A 21,660-nucleotide genomic window follows, 5' to 3' on the forward strand; every position below is an offset into this window, starting at 1 on the left:
ATCAGTTCTGCCATGTACAACAAACATATGAAAAAAAGTAAAACCTCATGTTTTTAAAAAGACACAATAATTCCCTCAAGAAAACAATTAAATTTTTGCTGGTGTAAATTTTAACTTGCCTGCTTTTTGTTGCAGATTTTCAACAACAGAGCCCTTCAACAATTAGTCATTAAACTGTAATTGACCTGAATCTCTGGGATGGATGTGAGAATCTGCAATTGACAGAGAAAAAAAAAAGAGTCCAAACGTTTTTACTGACTCTTACAGTTAGACAGTGTTTACATCAAAACTCAAGTTCTTCTGGAACCTAGTGAAATGGGAGCACTGTGACAGACTGCTAAGCGTCTTCAGCAGGTGACAAGAAAGAATCCACATGCAGGGAGGAGGACTCGGAAGTACCTGGGGTCCTAGAGCACATAATTGTCTCCTGGTTTCCATTGCAGCTGAGCTCTCAATAACTAAACTGAACTTAACATGGAAGGCAGTTTTAGCCCATAATGAAAGAGTCCTACAGAATAACATCTGAAAGAATGGGGGCTCTGTAGGATCTAGGCTGATGGTCCCTAGGGTACGTAGTGTTTAAAACTATGAAATAGGCCTGAACCAGAGATCTCCTTTTGGTTCATAATGCTTTGCAACACTTGTTTTTCTAGATCTGATTTTGGCAGAAAAAAAGCCACAAAGATTTATGGACCGTATACAACAGTATATGAATAGAATGACAAGGAAAAAGAAAATACTGTAAAAAGACAAAACAATAAGAAAACAAAATCATTTAAAAAAACCTCATAAGATAACAGAAAGGCTGTGACAGCATGGTCAGACATTAATCTTAAAATCTTTAATTAGCCCCCCATTCCCTTTCTATTAAAGTAAACTCCCATTTTCTATGCCTTTTGTATATATTGTACAGTTTTTTGCCTGATACAAATCCACAAAATATCTGTGAGAAAAATAAAATTCATTCATCCCTCTTAAATCACACTAAAAACAACATTCTATGTAAACATGGAGTTACACCATGACACATCAACCAGTTTACGAACATGTGTGAGCAGCCACACCTGTAACCCTGAGGGCAGCACATAATCAATATGACTTTCAACAGCTGTCACGCTGTAGTTGAACTTTAGCTGAATCTCTGGGATGGAGGTGAGAAACTGCAATGTAACAGTAAATGACACTCATTGTTGAGTAAATGGAGGGCACTTTGTTTAAAAAGCTGCTCTGCTTACATTAGGTTCAAATGGCACTTATCAGAGCTTCAGGGACTTCATTGTGACAGTAGCTCACTGGTTTAAAATACTACTGTCGCAAACATTGTCTTATTTGATGAATAATATGTTATGGTAGCTAGTTTGAATTTCATGTTTTCTGCTGCAATTCACGTTTCTGAGGAAAGCTAAAGAAAGAAAATGTTCCTGCTGACTTGCAGTAGTTGGATTCTGCTTTGCGGACAAACTGCCAGACGAGCACAAAGAGGGACAGAGATACTTTTCCAAGTATAAGATGTAAAAGATGCAGAAACTCTCTTTTGTAAATAGGGTAAGGAAATGGACATCTCAAATGTCAAAAAAACTTTAATGGGCCTGCAATACTAAGTCAGAATTTTAAACCGATTTGATGTTGTAAGAACACAAACAGGCTAAGTTGTGCTTGTTGTTAAAAGCCAGCTGGAGTGAGCTTGACCTCGCCAGGATTTTGCAAAGTTCTTGCAAGTTGGTCTCCCTGCATAAAAACAAAAAAAGATTACACTACATCCCTGCATTTGACACTACAAGTGAGGTTTTAGTCTCTCTAAATAATCTATGTGATTGCATTAAAATTGCAGGGCCTCTTCACTTAACGTTCCCTGTACAGAGTCTGGCTCTCTGCACAGTCAGGGATGGGGAGCTGTGTGCGTTGACGCAGGCTGATTTGCCCATGATTGCTCCTTGCAATCCTGTAAAACAATTTAAAGCGCCACAAGTGAGTGGAGTTTGTTGCAGTAACGCCTTATTGACTTGTTGCTCTGACTCTATTTGGTTATTACCCTGGAGGCCACAATCAATAGACTTTGCACTGCATCAGACTAATAAATCCCAGGGTTTTCTTGGGGCTGGGCCAGAGAAGTGCTAGAAAATCTATGACAGCCGCGCACTGAACACGGAAGAGTGAGGGAGAAAATACAGAAGATTGCACTGGCAGCTGCAAAAAATTAATTGACAAGAGATTTTTGTTTTGTTCACTTCACATAACTTTTTACTGAGGCACAGTGGGTGGGTGGTTTATACATATCTATTTATCCATCTCTGTGACCCAGGGTCAGGGGGTACTGCAACATTTTGAGTGCTGTGGTATTAATTTTGTAATCTGGATATGGCTTGTTTGTAGGAAGGGTGTTGCATTGTTGAGCTGCTGCTACAAAGAAAAGGAACCTGCACTGGCAAGACTTAAATGCCCTTTTCATGTTGAAAGAAATGGACAGGAATTTTTGCAGATAGTTTTAGATTGTTCTGTATGTAAAGATATTTTTATATACACTTTGTTTTTTACACTGTAACCTGCATAATAATGTATATATGCCACCGAATTACACTGTAGAAATATCATTATGAGAATGGAAAACAGTTACAGCAGCACAATTTATTTTTGACCTGCTAGAGGGACTTTGAGCATATCTAAATACAGAATACAAGAATGATGGACAAATGTAACGTTGAATTTATTGATACCTTTTGCCATCTTAAGGGTCTCCTTTTCCTTCTTTTCTTTATTGCCTTTATTCTTCTTAAATGTGAAAGGCTAATGTCTTTGACTAAGAGCAATTTAAACTCGAGCACTTTAAGAGAGGTTTACAGAATCATATTCTCATTTGGTTTAAGAGTATACCTTAGTTAAATATTCTAAAATATACACAGTTCCTTTTCACACTTTGGTTGGATGTATTTGTTTGCTTTTAAGGATTATTATGGGTTCTTTAATTCCAAAGTAGAATATTTCTGTTCTGTCTTTTTTTTCACTTTAACGTTCTATTGACTTCACCAGCAGAAACCGAAAAGGCACGCCTCCAGGAGCCTCGTGTAGGTAAGACTTTGCTACCTGTCACATGTACTGCCAGAAATAGATTTGAGAGAAAAGAGGACATATTGAAATCGAACAATGCCTAATGCAAAAGAAAACTTGTCTTACAACAGGAGAAAGCTTGCTTTTATAATGCTGCCGTGGTTTAATTTCTCTATTTCAGCACCAACAAAAATGAGATCCCAGGGCAAGGCTGCAGAATCCACATACACAGTGTACACCAAATTATTTTATTCTCGGGCACAGACTTTGTCCTTCTCAAACAAGAAAACGGAGAAGACTTAAGGAGAAACAGACCCGGGATTTACATGAGCATAGGCCTACAGTACAAGCACAGATGTAAACATTTATCATAGATACACGTACATCTGTATATATGGATTCTCTGCGTAAATATTGGCCCACATTGTCAACAGCTTTCCAAACAGAAGGAGCCTGTGCTCCTAAGAATTTGAACATTCTGATTAGATAAGGGCTGAGCCTTATGTAAATCACACCTTTTTCTATGATAGATGGTAATTGTATGTACAGTACTCAGTTCTGTGTTTCCAAGGAAGCAAACATGTTTTCCACATTTTCAATTGAACTTGCACTTGCAGATACTCTAAAAAAAAACAAAAAACAAAACAAAATATATATATTGTAACATGAAGAAGTGTTAAAGGTTCTTATTTTCCTTGTGGGCAAGCTGCCCACTCTGTAATAAATAACCTAGATGGGCAATTTACCTGCAGTTTGCCCACAGGCAAAACGTGGCCCCAAAGTCTTACTTAAAGGTACTACTTAAAATGCAGCATCCAAGATTTATGATTACTGCCCTGCCTCGGGTATTATAGAAAGTGTAAACGGTTGTGAAGCACTGCTCTTTCATATTGATCTGATTTGAAAAAAAAAAAGATGTCATGTTTACTGGTCATATATTTATGATGAGGCATCAAGACATGCCATAGCCTTAGCCATGAAATGCATATTTTTACTTTATTCCTTCTATGACTTTTATGAACAACCAACCACTGGGTTTTTTTCCTCTCTCTCTTTTTATGCATGTTCTTTTTCAGGGCTATAACGCAAAAAGCTAGAATCTGAGCCATCTCCATTCTCAAGTTCACATCTGACCCCTAACATCATGAAAGGGGCTCTAGGCATTGACCATTATGTGAGCAGTATCTTTATTTGGCTCTCCTCTCACTACCGGGGAAGCGGCAGAGGGTAGGAGCTTTCATGGCAATGCTGCCGATTTGATATTCAAATAATCCCCCTTGACAGCCATACTGCTGCGTTTTTTCACCTTTCCTTCCCTTTTTAAATCAATGGTATTTCATTTTAATAGAAGTCCTGCTTGGTGATCAAACGAGCAAATACCTTCTGGGTCACCAAAGGGCTAACCAATCGCGGTTAACTCAGGAGCAGTAACAATGCAACATTTAAACATCACACATATGCAAAACACCACAGTATACAGGGAATACAAAACCTGTGCCAAGTCTTTCTGTTCATCCGAAAGTAGAATAATAAATAATCAGAAGAGCAAGAATACCTAGAATATCAGTTCTATACTATGGCATGGTACATGCACTAATGTTTATGTCAGGGGTGGCCAACCTTGGTGCTCGAAATTGATCCTCAATTGCATAATCAGCCCAGATACTTCCAATCACTTTTATAATTCAGGATGAGCTGGAGGAACGAGTTGCAATGAAATGAAATGCAGTTTAACCACCTCTTGTTGATGCCCAACAGATTGCTACTTTCTGTCATGTGCACAAATGATGATGAAAACATCCTACATCCTGTCCCATGTGCAAAGCAAAACCAGGTAGAAATTAAATAATGACATAATACTACTTTCAATTTTACTGCATGCCCCCTTGTCATATGCCCCTTGTGAATCTTTTTAAGATGGAGATATGGAAAAAGATAATATCAGTCTTTATAAGTAAAGACCTGAACTGATCTCTATGACTCATATATCTTCATACTTCTTTTTTCTTGTAGAGTTTAAATCATTTACAAATTTTATGTGATACATTATTTACTGGATGGATTCCTACATACCCTCTTGAAACTTGAAAATAAGAAAAAAAGATCATATACATGCTCAAGCAGAAGGACTTTATGTTAAAATAAGATCAATCTGTGTTAAGCCATGAGAGCACAAACACTCTGAAAGTCAAGATTCATTCTTCTTTCGCCCTAGAATTCCTTTGAACTTTGACCCTGTGCAGCCGCAGGGACCCAGTGTTTCTTAACTGCAAATGAGACACAAATATGAGAAGGAATGACAGAGTAGTGTTGTAAAAAAAGAAAACTCCAAAATACATTTCTATAGCCCGTCTGTGTGCTATGACTATACATAGGAATTTTTCACTGTAACAGTTGTGAAGTGAAAGGGATAAGGAGGAGGTTAAAAAGCAGTTTTCGGTGCTTGGTTAACCAACTGACCTACAGTCAAAGACGTCTTTGTGAGCATGCTCTGGCTTCCTGCCAATCAGATCATCTTGCTGTCTGTCTCCAGGAAGAAAATTGTACTCCTGGTATGCGAGCCATGCCAGAATGTGCAGACAGGGTGACTACAGTGCTTGCCCAACCTGTCTTAGTCGACCCAAAAATATGCTGAAGGGAAAATTACCTGTTTGGCCCAGCACCAAATTAACTCACACTGTAGGTTTATTTTTTTTTCTTCACCAGTAAAACATGTACCTATCTTGTACAGACATTTATACTATCTGGGTGTAATCTTTTAATACCTGAAAGAAACTTCCTAATGCCTTGTGGCAAAACCTCCACAGACAATCCTTGTATTAGATACAGTCTTGCAGGGTGTGAAATTATTTAAAAACCTGCATGTTTGTATATGTGTTTTTTTCCAATAATGTTTATTAGTGGATCATTTTATGCATTTTCTTGCAAAATATTAACAAAATAGAACATTTAGTATAAATCATTGCTTATATATAAATGCTATTACACGTGTGTCAACAAGAAAGAGGTATAAGTGTCAGAAAACAGCTATATTACAAAAAGAAATATCCTTTGATTCAATATTTTGGTCTGGACACTGATAGCCATATTCCAGCAGAAAAACAATTGGAAATTGTTTAATTGGTCCAATTAAGTGAACAATTAGTTTATCTATCTAATTAAGATGTGCACTGAAAATCAGACCCTGTGTCTTATAAAAACCAGAGGAATTCGTATACATTTTTTCACTTCTATATCTAAATATATACCATTCTACAACCCAAAAACTCAGTACATAAAGATACTTTGGTCGACAAAAAATGCTTGGTCTACAGCGTACACAGTATTTGAATTCTGTAGATATTCAAATGTATATGTATATATATCTACATGCATATAAAGGTCTCTTACAAAGGTTGAATAGCAGGTTAGGTATGCTCTATTTAGTAAACCTGACTATCTTTGCAAAATAAAGGTTTCAACTATTCTCCCTCAGGAAACATGTATGTTTTAAATTCCCACTCCACATATACCTGCAACTTAACACACTGCATAAGTCTCTTCGGTACAAACACATTTATTTTGCAAAGCCTTTAAATGTTCCCTTTCAGCTATGCCTATCATTTACAAGCTATTGTTAGTATAGAGTACCAAGCAGAAACTGGGCAGACACATTTCACACTACAGGGCAAGTTGAGAAACAGGTCTAATGTAATAGAAATAAAATACACCATAATAGAATGGAGAATCTTTCTCACAGTTATCAATTAACCCTTTCTTAATGGTTGACCAGTGAATTAAATTTCTGTGGTGGCTCATGGAGATAATATATATAACAAGTGTTGAAATGCTTCTAACTTTTTCCTTTTATAAATGTTTAAACATTTGTGAATAGTGTAATTCAAAGGTTGATAAAATGTGATCTGAAAATAAAGTTTCACTACTGGTTTTCACAGCCTTTAATACTAAATGACACTGCATGCAACATAAGGCACTCAGATCCTTGGAAAAGGTATAATGTAATACAGCAGGCACTGGAGCAAAATTCAGCCAGGTTTTCAAGACTGACATGATCGGTTTCAAAGTACACCGTATATCATTACAAGAAGTTCCATTATATAAAGAGTAATTGAAAAGAGAGCACTTCATGAGGAGGCTCAAACTTGATTAAGAAGTCTTAACAGGCTGGGTTTCTGTGCCCCTAAGCAGTTTGGGAGTATAAGACTCATGACTGGATGGGACCCGAGTCCATCAGGGGTTACCCCCCACACTGCTTGTAAAAGGAGTGACTGGAGCTAAAGATCTTGCTCAAGCTTACAACAGCAGTGTCCAAAGTAGGGACATGAACCCACAACCTTACTTGTATGAGTCCTACCTAACCACTACTCTGGAATGGGCCCACATTCATCATTTGTGGGAATAACAGAGGAAACCCTGACATTGCATATGACAAAATGGAGACACTTTATTGCTGTATCGGTCATTTAAATACACAGGCTTTACACTGAGAAACAGTAACAAAAAACAAATCAAATGCAGAGCAAAGAGGGACAAACCTAGCTTACTATATGTATTAAAACACAATGGACATAACAGAATATTTTGATTGTTCTTATTAACATTATCATTCAAAATAAGTGTTGCTTCTTGCTGTGTCTTGCATGTTTTTTTTTGTCCTTTTTAAGCTCTGCATGCTGATAACAAAAAAGAAATACCTCTAACTACAGTACATGCGGTTACTAACTCTGAAATTTGATAAATTACCATATCAAGAGAGTTATCCAGACTTGTACCACCTGTCCAAAGCAACTTAAACTTTCTGCTCCAAGCTGTTTTTAATGTATATGCTTCATACTTAGTAACCCCTCTGTTAACTGCTGAAAAATTAGGATCACATTTCATTGCCTTTATTGGGAAAATAGCCTTTACACAGTTGGAAATGTATACATCTGTAAACGTTCCAGCCCGTATATTGTAGCACTTAACCCTTTCCAACTGGGAAAATAATCAAAACTTATGGATACTTTAATTCAAGGCTTGTATTGGTTAGTGTCTGTATGTTAATACACATGTGCGCCACACATTATATTTGGCAAGCCTGCTAAGAGTTAATGGGCAGATAGAGATATAGATATCTCTCTCTGTTTTCAGCTTAGGATCTACTCCTTGATCACTTCATTTATGCAGGGTTCTTGGCTTGAGAAATAAGTTCAATTACATGTTAAGGGCCTAAGATGGGAAAAAATGTCCATGGGTCAATAATATCCTGGTTACTTCACAAAGGGAACTTACAAGGAACTGAAAAGAAAGAATCTCTAATCACACATGGGGTTTGCAACAAGGCACCTACATGATATTGCAAACATGTGGCAAAAGGTTTTGTGGTCAGACGAGACAAAACTTGAAACTTTCGGGTAAATGCAAAGTGTACATCTGACGTACACCCAACATAGAGCCAACACTATCCCAACTGTCAAGCATGGTGGTGGCAGCGTTGCGTTATAGTTTTTCTCATCAGTGGGGACTGGGAAACTTATCAAGACTGATGGCAGCATAGACAGAGCAAAGTACTGGAAAATTTTAGAGGAAAACCTGTTTCAGTTGTAAAACTGGGACAAAAATTCCATTTTCAGCAGGGCCATGATTTAAATCACAAGGCAGAAGTTAAACTGGAGTGGCTTAAGAAAGCGAATATCCTTGAGTGGACCAGTCAAAGTCCTTGAATCCTTCTGAGAATCTGTGGAAAGACTTTAAAACGGCCAGCCATAGCTGTGATGTGCTCTGATGTGAGAGTGATTGAACAAACCTGCCAAGAGAAAATGTGGGCGGAAATTGCACCAAGCTGGTAGAAACTTACCTAAAAAGACCTATGGCTGTTAAATGCTGTCATAGGTGATTCCACCAAATAATTAGTCCTTGTGTCTGAATACTTCTGCAATTAACATATTTCTTTATTTTTTCTGACATTTACTGTAACATAACTTAGCCTAAGAAGTTTCAGCTTAAGAATTCAGGTTTTAATTAAAATATTAAGTTTAAAAAATGTGTACCACATTTAAGGATTTTAATATTTTCTTCAGAAAATTTACAAAACCAGAACCAGAATTGAAATAGAGTTGAAATTGTTTCTTTCTTTGCTTCATTCGTACAGTTTTAGAACAATCTTGCAGCTGAAAATATCTACAAAATGGCTACTATGCAAAAGAGTCTTACTTTCATTCCTGGAACTTAAACAACTTGCTCTTCCAAAACCAATTGGTTCAAGGTTAATTCTACACATTAGGTCTTAGATTGTGGTAAATTTATGTTTTCAAATGTTCTGCGATTATAAGGCGATATGTACCATTCGTATTACACTCTGTTAATATGAATGGATAAATGTAATGTGCTGTCACATTTCTATTACATAACGACCTCATTGTAAATAACCTTTTCGAACACCTCCAATCTGGCTTCCGTCAACTTCACAGCACAGAAACTGCCCTGGTCAAAGTTACTAATGATCTTCTAATAGCTTCTGTTTCTGGTTCTCTCTCTATCCTCATTCTTCTTGATTTCAGTGCTGCTTTCGACACTGTTAACCATTACATCTTTCTCGTCTTGAGACTGTTTGGAGGTCCTGACACTGCTCTCAAATGGTTCCAAGTCTTAACTCACTGATTATTATCACTTTGTCTCTCTTGGCAGATTTAGGTCTGAAATTGGTCTAGTTAAGTCTGGTGTTCCTCAGGGCTCAATACTGGGTCCACTACTTTTAAGCATTTATATGTTTTGACTTGGTCAGCTTAAGATCAAATGGCCTCAACTAAAATAAACCTCAAATAATGGACTCAAATAAACATCCAAACCAAACCTGATATTGATATGGCTGTCTCTATTCCATCTTATTCCATCTCTGACATAAAAACTTGGATGGTTCAAAATTGCCTTCATTTTAACTGTGACAAGACTGAAATCATGCCTTTGGGACCCCCATTATCTTTATAAAGCCAATCCTGTAACCCTGTCTGTGGATGGTACTGTACTTGAGCTTCAGTCTAAATTGAAAAACCTTGGGATGATATTTGATTCAGGCTTAACATTCGACCCACATGTGCAGCATATTGTTATAGCATCTTTCTTTCACCTCAGAAATATTGCTAGACTATGCCTTATGTTATCACCAACTGTGGCTGAAAAGCTGATCACCACATTTGTCTTCTCCCGAATTGACTACTATAATACTCTACTTGCTGGGGTTTCTAAATCCACATTGAACAAACTACAGTATGTCCAAAATTTGGCAGACAGAATCCTGTCCAGATCTAGTGCAAGTGATCACATTTTTCCTATCCTGGAGACCTTGCACTGGCTTCCTGTCAAGTTTTGTGTCGACTTCAAAATCCTCGTGCTCACCCATAAGGCTCTGCATGGTTTGGCACCTCAGTATCTGTCTGAGCTATTATCGCCCTACTCCACATCTCGCAACCTTGGCTCCTCGAATTCTGGTCTCCTAACTGTCCCCCAAGCCCGTCTACACTCTATGGGTGACAGGGCCTTCTCCTGTTATGCCCCTTAGCTCTGGAACTCTCTCCCCAATGATATCAGAAAATCATAGAGTCACCTTCTCTAAACTCCTTCAAATCCAGACTTTTGTTTATTTTTAATTGTTGTTGGTGCTGTTGTCATTCTGTAAAATGCTTTGAAAAGCCCACCTTTAAAAGCGCTATATAAAATAAAGTGTATTATTATTATAAATAATGCAAGTTTGAGTTACTTTTGGGAAACAAGTCTGAAATGTTAGTCAGCATATGAGGGCACAATTTCACTTGATACATCTTTGTTTAACATGCTGGGCTTGATTTGATTTAAGTCACATGTAAACCCTTTGTTTTTAAGATGCTGAAAAAAAAACTGCAACTATGCCATGTGGGAGGAGGGAATGGGGTGCCCTTTTCTGCTGCAGTGGTGGAAAACTGTGAGAAAAACAGGAAAACCACATATGAAATGCAAAGGCTTAAGCAAATCCAACGTTCGACCAACTCAGTACAGAATAACCAAATGGATTTTGGGCATTTACAGTACCATTAAAAAAACCTGCCAGTATAAATGACCATGTCACTCTAAAATAGGATTCAGTCAATTCAGTTTATTTTAGTATATTACCACATATTTTAGTTAATGAGAGAGCCTGTTGTGTTATGGAAAATCTAATTTAAGGCTTTTATTTGCTTTGCTGGCTTTATTTTGAACTGTGTGCCGTTTCTTCACTTCACTTTAAAATGCGCTGTGTATTCAGCACTCTCTTGCTGCAAAGTGATTCTTTTCCAAGCTTGAATCAGCATGACTGGAAATTGACACAACTCAGGAGATCCTACTTTAAAGTATTCAGTACACCCTGAACAGAACTTTAACTTAGGGAATTAATAACAGGGTCTTATTAATTTTAATACCACATGAGTGAAGGCATTTTAGTACACAGGTTTTAAGACAAGCTAGATAGCCATCTATGATCTGTTAATATTTATAATGATTAATGTGACTTATTCTCCAGGGGAATTCTTTTCTAAAAAATTTTAAATTATTTTGCTATAGCAAAGGATTTTTTTAGAGATCATTTCCTCCACCAGTTTAAATTCTACTGCGGCCATCACTAAAATAACTAAAAAATTACTAAGAAGTATAAACTTTGTCATTTTTCAGGTTTCACATATCTGATCAAACAGAACGCCAAGACCAGATGGGTGCTTTAAAATTTGTAGCAAACCTTATCATCTCTAACTTTAGCATGCTTTTTATGAATTCTGGTGTAAAATTCTATCATCATCAAATTCTAAAATCAGACAACTGACCAGTTATAATTTTTACATTACAAGGCATGGCATTTATTTAGATTTTCACTTAACCTATGGTTAACAATTAATTGGATGGAAAATTTCAATGGTGAAAAAAGAGTCATATCTATTGCCAGTAGGCAATCACATAATAGTTAATAACAGCTACTATTACATACTGCTGTATGCACTATGCTTGCCGGTAGGCTCCCGGCACCCCTGTAACCCTGTATCGGATAATTGGTTAAAAAAATGATGCAAAGATAAAATACTAATATTAAATTCCTGAAACCCTAAATTCAATACATTTACATTTTTTAAATGCACTTTTGAGAAAAAATGTCAGAAATGTTGCATTGTTCTACTCTTTACACTCAAGTGTTTTTCCCTCTTTATGCAGAAATATTATTCTATGGTGATTAATTCAACTTTAGCCTTTATAATTTTAGAAACAGTTGATCATGATAAATACTGTATTTTGCAGTACAAAAACTATCCTTCTAGTTTTATGGATGTGTAGAAAGGAACAAATATGTAAATGATGCGGAAATCATTTAATTAACATGATTGGTAATGTGATAAGCTACAATGACAGTTTGTGTGGACTGATAAAATGTATAGTTTATATGGAGTTGTCTCCTGAATGTGAATTAAATGGCTGTTTGTCTCTTCACATAATGAAAACTGTATAAACAAGATTCAAATTTTCATGTCATACTACAAAAAACAAGTGGAGGCTTTGAGTAAATTGTTGATGCTCACAAAATACAAACATTGGAACGCTTGATTGTGTCTAAGACGTTTTCACAGCAACTTAGATGGAAACTTTTTTTAAACTATTAACTAAATCTGCATAATACATTACTAATTAATTTCACTGCTCATCCACACTCCCTTGTAAGGTTTTCACTTTTTTCTTGATCTTCAGCTGTCTCATTATTGTAAATAAATCTATAATCCGCAGATTTTTATTCACTTTCTTTGATGTTTTCCTCCTTTTCCCCCAGCACATTTCTGAGCCTTAAGAGTGACAGACAGAGTTAGGTTAGATCACATACATAAATATTCACTAACTGCAGGTTATCCAAAGGTAAGTATATTCAATTAAATATGGGTTGTTTCCTTCTTATTTATTCTAATCCTCAGGTCACTTTAATACTACAACACACTAAGCACTTTACTTACAACATGCAGTTGGCACTGATATAAAGAATTTTATATATTTTTGGCATTATTGGATCATTTTCTAAAGCTATTTGTTTCATCTGCAAAGAAAAAGCATGCTGGCTGTAGAGAGCCAAAGTCATGCAGCACTCCACTTTGAAATTTGCTCTTTCTAGAATTTCACTTCGTGTGCTTCCATTTGTCATGACAAGAATTCTGGTACCTTATTCCAGAAGGTTTGACTACTGAGAAAAAACATGAGCTGACAAGTCCCTTGGATTGCATCCCACAGGTAAAAAATACGCAGAACAGGTAGGTTCAGAAACACTTGGCACTGTTTCTTCCTAAGGACAAGAGATGCAAGTAATGCTAAACCAAATTTGGAGCTGCCTAATTATTTAGGGGGGCTTTGGTGATTAAGTATTAATTAGTATCGATTTAAAACTGCAACTGTTGAACTGATTTTTCAGCCTATATTATTTTTGAATACCACTGAGCGCATCTCACATCCTCTCCTTAATGTGCTTTTGTACTGCAGTTATTTCACAGGTGAAAGGTGACAAAAACTTGTGAAATGAGAGTATATGAGTTTGATCATCTGGTTTATTCTAACTCTCAGCCACCCATTATTAGGGTCACAGCAAGCAGTAAGCACAGAGTGCAAGGCTGACTGACAGCACGTACCTGTTCATCTCCTGCATAAGACATTAGCCTATCATAGGGCCATAGAGGAAGAGAAAATCTGAAACAACCAATCAAACCAAGTACTGTATATCACTGGGAAGGGGAAACAAGTGGGAAGAAAACTGCAAACTCCACACAGACAGATAACAGAGGCCAGAATCACACCCATAAACTATGAGACAGCAGTGTCAAGTGCCACGCTACCGTGCTACATTCTTGTTGTCTCCATGTGTTTAATTCTTCACCAACTGACCTCCATTCAGGCAGGTAAGGAGGAAAACCTCAGGTTGATGATTTTTTTTAATACCCTCAGGATTATTATATGGTACAGAATCCTGATTGTATCCAGCTGGGAGGTTTAAGGTCGCATGCACATCCAACTTCAAAGGTTTTTGTTTGGTTCTTGTACAGTTTCTGTGTGTTTTTACACACCATGTGACATTTGCAAAATACTTTGTTGTGGGTCTTGAATTTGAAGGATTTTTAAATAATCTAATGCCAATGAAAGTGGTGCCTTTTGCTTCTGTTGTGTGTTTTTAGTTGCAATGTGCTTGACTGTAGATCTGGGAAGGTTATACAGCTACACAATATTTTGCCAAATCAACAGGGGATATAAAACCACACAAGGAAAATGATTAGTACAGTACTAATAATTTAACATTTTCCATATGGCAGTTATTTAAATTTTTGGTTAAAGTGGATTGCATTGCATTTGTTTTCAGGAATAAGTCTAAATTACAGAGACAAAATCCAATAAAACATTAATTAAATTTGAGTTTGATGGTTTATCAAACTTTGTTTCATTCCTCATTGTCTTCGTAGTTTTCTTAATTATATCTGTATTTTTTCACAACTTTCTTATAACAACTCTTTATACAATTTACTTCTGAACAACCAGGGGTGAAGAAAGAGGTTAGAAAAAAATATTTATTTTAATCAAAGAGCTATCAGATAATGACAAAAGGTAGTTATCTTAGGTGTTTAGTCAAAGAACTTTCAATTTCTTATCTGGATTATGAGTGAACACCCAATCATCGACTTGGTACTAATGACAGCCACACCCTTAATGTTTTTGTGAACATTCTGACTACGTATGCTTCCAGCATTTCAACATTTTTACAGTGATATCTCTATGTAGGGTTGAACAGAGAGGGTTTGTGGATAAGAATAAGGAGTAAAATATGAGGAAACATTTCTTTAGAAGTGGATTTGCATATAAATAATAAATATTGATACCCTGAAAGAACTAAAAGACTTTCATTCCTGTACTTAACATAATGTTTAACGTGCTGGTTAATCTCTTGCAGATTATTGACAGCTTCTGATATGATCAAACACAATAACAAGGAATAGTTCTGACAGGATTCACATCAACCTGCAAAAGCAAGATCTGATGCCTATTCCAAGCAAAACACAAGTATATCTTCTGACAGCACCAAGTCCCAACTGTCAACAATTGTTGCTTGTTTCAAAGGCAAGACCTCTTCATGTCAACCCAATATCACGAAAGATTAAACACAAACCACGGCATGTTCCATTTAGTTTAATTTTGTATGCTTTAATGTACAAACTTCCTAGAATAATAATCAAAAGTTTTCTGTTTTTATGCATGCAGCATTATTTGTTTTCTTTTTTTCTAGAAAAACACAAATCATTTACAACACTGATCCCAAATATAACAACAAGCCATGTACTCTGAAGAATAGTCAACACCATTCAGGCAAAGGTATTCAGTCTAAACGTCACTGACATATAATAAGCTATAGGGTAACTGCATGAATCTACCTGATTAGGATCCATGTGCCCTAACACTTCACAAAGCAGTTTTAATTAAACAGAACAATAAAATGTTGGATCGGAACATGGTGTCCTAACTCTAAATTATTGTATCTAATCAATGAAAGATATTTGTAGATATTAAAAACAATATGAAAAACAGATTCTGTATTCTTAGAAATTCCACATTTTTAGCAAGCCTTAAGTACCCGAACTGCTGTGTAAGTAGCAAGCTTCAACAAAATAATTGAAAATAACCAAAAAACAAATACCTTTACTGTATACCTAATTTAAAAACAGCAAAAATACCTATGTACAGTGGATATAAGAATTCTACATACCCTTATTGAAATTGCAGGTTTTTGTGATGTTAAGCCAGAAATCAAGATAAATCATGTCAGACATTTTTCTATCTTTAATGTGACCTTGCAACCAACAAAATTCAAGAGGAAAACAAATAGATAATTGTTAGGAAAAATGATTGAAATTAAAAAACCTATAACACCCTGGTTGCATAAGTGTGCACACCCCACCAACTAATACTTTGTGGAAGCACCTTTTGCATTTATTACACCAGTAAGTCTTTGTGAATAAGTCTCTAACAACTTTGCACACCAAACACAAAAACAATTTTATCCCACTCTTCCTGAAAAAGTTCAAGCTCCTTCATATTGTTAGGGGATCTCCTGTGCACAGCCCTCTTTAGATCATGGGATTGAGGTCTGGGCTCTGACTGGGCCATTCCAAGATCCTCCTTTTCTGAAGCCATTGCTTGGTTGACTTGGATGTTTGCTTTGGGTCGTTATCATGTTGGAAGGTGAAATTCCTCTTCATCTTCAACTTTCTGACAGAGGCCGGCAGGATTTGTTCCAAAATATCTAGATATTTGGAGCTAGTCATTATCCCATCTATCTTGACTAGAGCCCCTGTCCCAGCTGAAGAGAAGCAGCCCCAAAGCATGATGCTTCCACCACCATGCTGCACAGTAGTTATGGTGTTCTTTTGATGATGAGCTGTGTTGTCTTTGTGCCAAACATATTTTTTAGAATTAAGGCCAAAAAGTTCAACCTTTGTCTCCTCAGGCCATAAGACATCCACATGGTTTGGGGTGATTGAATGTATTTTTTTGCAAAAATTTAGATGTGCTTGAATGTTCTTTTTTGTGAGAAATGGCTTCCGTCTTGCCACCCTACCTCATAGCCGAAACACTTGCAGAATACAGGAAATTGTTGTTCCATGCAAGGAGAGACCAGTACCTGCCAGAAATTCCCTCAGCTTCTTTAATTTTGATGTAGGCCTCTTGGTAACCTCCCTGATAAATTTTCTCCTTGTCCTGTCATCAAATTTGGAGGGCCGTTCTGATCTTGGCAATGGCCCTGTGGTGCCACATTTTCTCCACTTATTGATGATAGTCTTCACAGTGCTCCATGGTACATCCAATGCCTTTGATATGCTTTTATACCCCTCTCTTGATTGGTACCTTTCAACAATAAGATCCTGTAGATGTTTTATTATAAAAGAGTGTGCACACTTGTGCAACCAGGGTGTTGTAGGTTTTTTAATTTTAATTATTTTTCCTAATAATCACCTATTTGTTTTTTTCTTGAATTTTGTTGGTTGCAAGGACACATTAAAGATGGAAAAATGTCTGACATGATTTATCTTGATTTCTGGCTTTACATCACAAAAACATGCAATTTCAATAAGGGTGTGTAGACTTTTTATATTCACTGTATATGCTAAAATATCCAGAGAAAATGAGCTACAATGTGGTAAATTAAAAAAAATCTTAACATCCAGGTGGATGCTGCACATTGGTGGTGGTGGAGGGGAGATCCCATTACCTGTAAAGCGCTTTGAGTGGAGTGTCCAGAAAAGCGCTATATAAGTGTAAGCAATTATAATAATAATTATTATTATTAACGGCAAAAGCAAAAATATTTACAAAAAGTTTTTAAATCATAAACATGAAAATTAAAAACAGAACCAATAGATGAAGAATAGGCTTTAGATGCTGCTTTTAATACAAGTTGAAAGTGCAATTTTTTAGTTTATACTTATTTTATCCTTCTTCCTTTCTTTGTATTGTACTTTTGAAACTGATATTTTAGTTTAATTAGTTCCCTTTCCCTGGATGAACAGATAGTTCATCACTATTAAAAGGAAAAAATTGAAAAAGCATGATATTTTTTAATCATACAGCACTGATCATGTAGCAAATTCACAGTATTTCTGAGGGTGGCAAAGCTGTACTAATGTATCACACATGACTGTAATTGTTTGCAATTAAGTTTAAGCCCATTTGGAAACGCAGTAACGCAACATGTGTTGATCACCAGTTACTCATCTATATGGGATCCAGTTCTTAAGAATGGGGGGGGGAAGACTTTAAAGAAAGAACTGTGTGTGATGCCTGCTCATAGTGTTACAGACCATAGAGCTCCACCTGACTGATTAAACACTAGTCTGTGAGAATGCCTGTGGTATCCTTCTCCATAAGTAGACAAGAAAGGACTATAGTTGGCAAACACTTTGTGGGAGTGGATGACGCAACTGCTAAGGGTTCATGTTCAACCTCAGGTTTGGCTGGGCAGGGATACACACTTCAAAATACTGAGGAGGATGTTTGTTAATGGATTAATAATGATAATGACAGTGAGAGGTACCATAATGTAGGGTTAAAAACAGCAGTGCAGTTTTAGATTTTTATGCATTCAGAAAATGGTAAACTTAATACCCATCATTAGTGAGAGAATTCATAAATTAACGACTACTGTCATTAAACAAAATGTTTCTTTCACATTTTTGTTTCTTTATGCAACATGCATTTTTATACACCTCCAACAATGCTCTTGTCTTTATAACAGAGTATGGGTCTGTATATTCTATCAAATTAATATCAAGACAACACTAAAGTATTGATGAAACCTCAGCCCCCTACTGTCTCTTTCTAAGGACTTTCTCCTTAGATTATCAAGTTCTTCCAACTTTCCTGTCTCAGGTTGGTGTGGCATCTCACAGGTGGCTTGAAGATACAGGGAGTTGTTGGGTGTACAAATCACAGCACCTCTAGCTTCTAATCTTGATACCTGTACTTTACTGATCAGCTGTAAAGATCGACTATGGGCCATTACAATGAATGCAATTCAGGTCTAGTAAGGGCTGCAATAATTAGGGAGGAGAAGCTGGAGTTTCCAAAGCCTGAGAACAAATGAGCCTCCATCAGCATGTCTCAACTTAAAAATTGTGTTTTCTGTGATTTTCCAATGTTTTTTGGAAACCCGCTGATGAGCTGTACACTGAAAGCCAACTTTAGACACACGAAACAAATGAACATATTTCTAAAATCGAAAGAATTACAATTAAATGTATTCAGGCTTGGTGTCACATTGCCTGGAACTGTAGTTGGTATCATCCCCTTGTAACCTAGACACCACAGAATTTTTCAGCAGCAAAATACCTGGTCTTGTGAAGTCTGTCACGGTCTAGGGAGTGAGACTGTGTAGGCCATGGGCAACTGTGATTGAATCCAAGATACACTTGCCAGAATGGAACCTATCATAGAAGCACAATTTTATGTGAAATAATGTATGTTTATGTAACTAGTTTCATGTTTTGGGGGCAAAATTCTAGGTTTGGTGTGCCAGATTTGGTTGGCAAGTTTTAGAAGTTTTAAATGCCAAGAAACAAAAAAGCAGGGGGTTAACAGCTTTGCCACTTCGGAAGAAAGGATTTGAAGTTGATGCACTGAAAGATCAGATCAGCTTTTAACAAAAATGGGTGTTTTTTTAGCAAGAAACGCAACGGGATTGCAGGGAAAACAGACAAAACTCAAATTGTATTGAGTTTGCAATGCAATTCAAATAATTTGCAATGCAAATCATGTGAAAACAACATACTCAAAGGTAACTGTATAGACTTATTAATGGGAAAAGCTGAAAATATTATATAATTTATGTGTGATTAATATGATGATGCCTGGTATGATAATTGTATCAGTGCTAACTAAATGTATACATTTGTGTTTGTGTATCAGCAAGGTGCTGACTGTAATGTCAGTACAAATGAACTTCACTATAGTGGTTGAGGCTGAACTTTGGAGAAAGGGAAATCTTTCAACTCAATTATGCTGACTCATTTGAACCACAAAATGATAATTCCTTTAAATATTTGTCCGGAAATGGATAGAGACGCAAAGAGCAAATCTTGCTGAATTTTGCAGTTCCTGTGCTTGCAAAATTGCCCTACAATTCTCTGCTACTGGATCATTACAGTTACTGTATGTGTGGGATTACATTCTGGGTTAAGCCTATTGTCAAAGCTCATTTAAGATTTTACATTTCTAATGCTTTCAATGATAGCATTTGCCACAGCAGTCTGTATGACTGTTTTTGATTTGTTTATTACTTTTGCCCCTCTTCCATATGAACAGTTTTGAGTTTTGAAACATTGTTTCTGTGACCTATCACCCATTTTGTTGTCTTGTTTTTTGGCTGCAGAGGTGATGCATAAAGCGCCCGGCTGGCCCATACTGAGTCTCCCTCTAACTGCTGCTAGCTATTCCTAAGTTTTCAGGCAGCTTGAAAAAAGTAAAGGTTTGTTTTAATTTTCCATTTCTGTTCTGACATTTGTTGGCACTTTATTACATAGAGTTGTGGGTGGCTGGCTTTTGTTTTGAGGATGAGATCACTAGATCAACTTTCTACTAGCAACCTAACAAGTTGGCAACGTGGGTAAGTCTAATGGCGCATAACTGATGGGTTGTGGGATCAGGTCCCCGCTGAAGACACTGCTGTTGTACCTTGGTACTTTATCCCATTGCTTCAGTTGTCCCAGCTGTGTAAATTGTGCAATAATAGAGATTCACATGATTTGGAAATAAATACACCTGTTGTTGTAAGGTCCCTTAGTCAGGTAGTGAATTTCAAGCAAATATTCAACCACAAAGTCTAAGGAGCTTTCAAAGACACTGAATATCCAGAATATCATGCATGGCATGGTGAAGTCAATCATTAAGAAGTCACTTCCTAGAGCAGTTAGTCCCTGGGTGAAAACAGACATGATTCCACAATATCTACAAAGCTGATCTGTATTGCAGAGTGGCAGCCATTCTCAAATACCACACGGGGTTTGTAACAAAGCATTTATTTGATACTGCAAACATGAGACAAAAGGTTTTGTGGCCTTTGTTTTCCAAAAGGCAAAGTGTTATGTTGCAAACCCAACATGCACATCACCCAGTCAACACCATTCCTACCGTCAAGCATGGTGGTTTCAGCATTCCGCATGTTATAAGATAAGACACTTTATTAGCCATATACAATTTCTTGTACTAGGAATTTGTCTTAACGTATACCTCAGCTTGCTCTCCATGAGACACAGACACACAGACAGGGAGAGAAGCTTGGTGTCAGAGCGCAGGGTCAGCCATTGTACAGCACCCCTGGAGCAGTTGGGGTTAAGGGCCTTGCTCAGGGGCCCAATGGAGTAGGATTCCTCTGTCGGACGCGGGATTTGAACCGGCAACCTTCCAGCCACAAGTGAAGATCCTTAGCTTTATCCGTGGTGTTGCTGATCAGAAGTGTGATGGAAATACTTCCATAACAATATTTCCATAACAGGGGAAGGCAGTCAAGACTGAGGGGCATCTTTGTGGTTTTGCTGCCATTTAACTTCTTTCACTCATGTTTAGTTTGAGTATTCAAGTCTGATTAAAGATTATTCACTTTAAATATGTGTATATTTGTAATTTAACAAAAATTGATTTCACAGGAAGGGAGTGAATAGCTTTGTAAGGTATTTCACTAAGATTGCTTCAGTAAAATGCCCAGCTGTATTAATGAGTACAAATTGGACGTAGATTTAGATAAAAATGTACAAAGCACATATGAAAAGTTACAAACAAGAGGAGCCATTCGGCCCATCAAGCTCGTTTAGTTGTTAGTAGCTAATTGATTCGAGGATCTCACCCTGCTCTTTCTTGAAAGAATCTGTTTCCCATCCAGTTTTTAGAGTTAATATTTCTGCAACCTGCATGTACCACTTTGTCTTGATTACATTTAATGTCATCTGCCGAGTGTTTGCTAGTATTGAATTCTGAATTGAAAAGTGAAAATATTCACTTTATGAATATGTGTATACAATATTTGTCATTCAACAAAATTGGAGATCACTGGAAGGGGTGAATAGTTGAGCAAAG

The 21,660-nt window shown here is 36.8% G+C and overlaps 1 protein-coding gene across 6 annotated transcripts in view; it reads right to left on the minus strand.

Annotated features, from left to right (window-relative positions):
• Positions 1 to 21,660, minus strand: part of vti1a (vesicle transport through interaction with t-SNAREs 1A) — a 180,614-nt gene that overhangs the window by 17,022 nt on the left and 141,932 nt on the right. For 2 of the 6 annotated variants that reach the window (XM_069189201.1, XM_069189200.1), the window contains one exon: positions 1,565 to 1,728. The exons of the other annotated variants lie outside the window; for them this stretch is intronic. In XM_069189201.1, the coding sequence (XP_069045302.1) occupies positions 1,611 to 1,728 (118 nt within the window). In that variant the 3' untranslated portion in view covers positions 1,565 to 1,610. Of the gene's footprint in view, positions 1 to 1,564; positions 1,729 to 21,660 lie in introns of those variants that run through there. 6 annotated transcript variants of the gene reach the window in all.

The sequence above is a fragment of the Lepisosteus oculatus genome, chromosome 4, assembly GCF_040954835.1.
Source record: "Lepisosteus oculatus isolate fLepOcu1 chromosome 4, fLepOcu1.hap2, whole genome shotgun sequence".
Classification (NCBI taxonomy): Eukaryota; Metazoa; Chordata; class Actinopteri; order Semionotiformes; family Lepisosteidae; genus Lepisosteus; species Lepisosteus oculatus.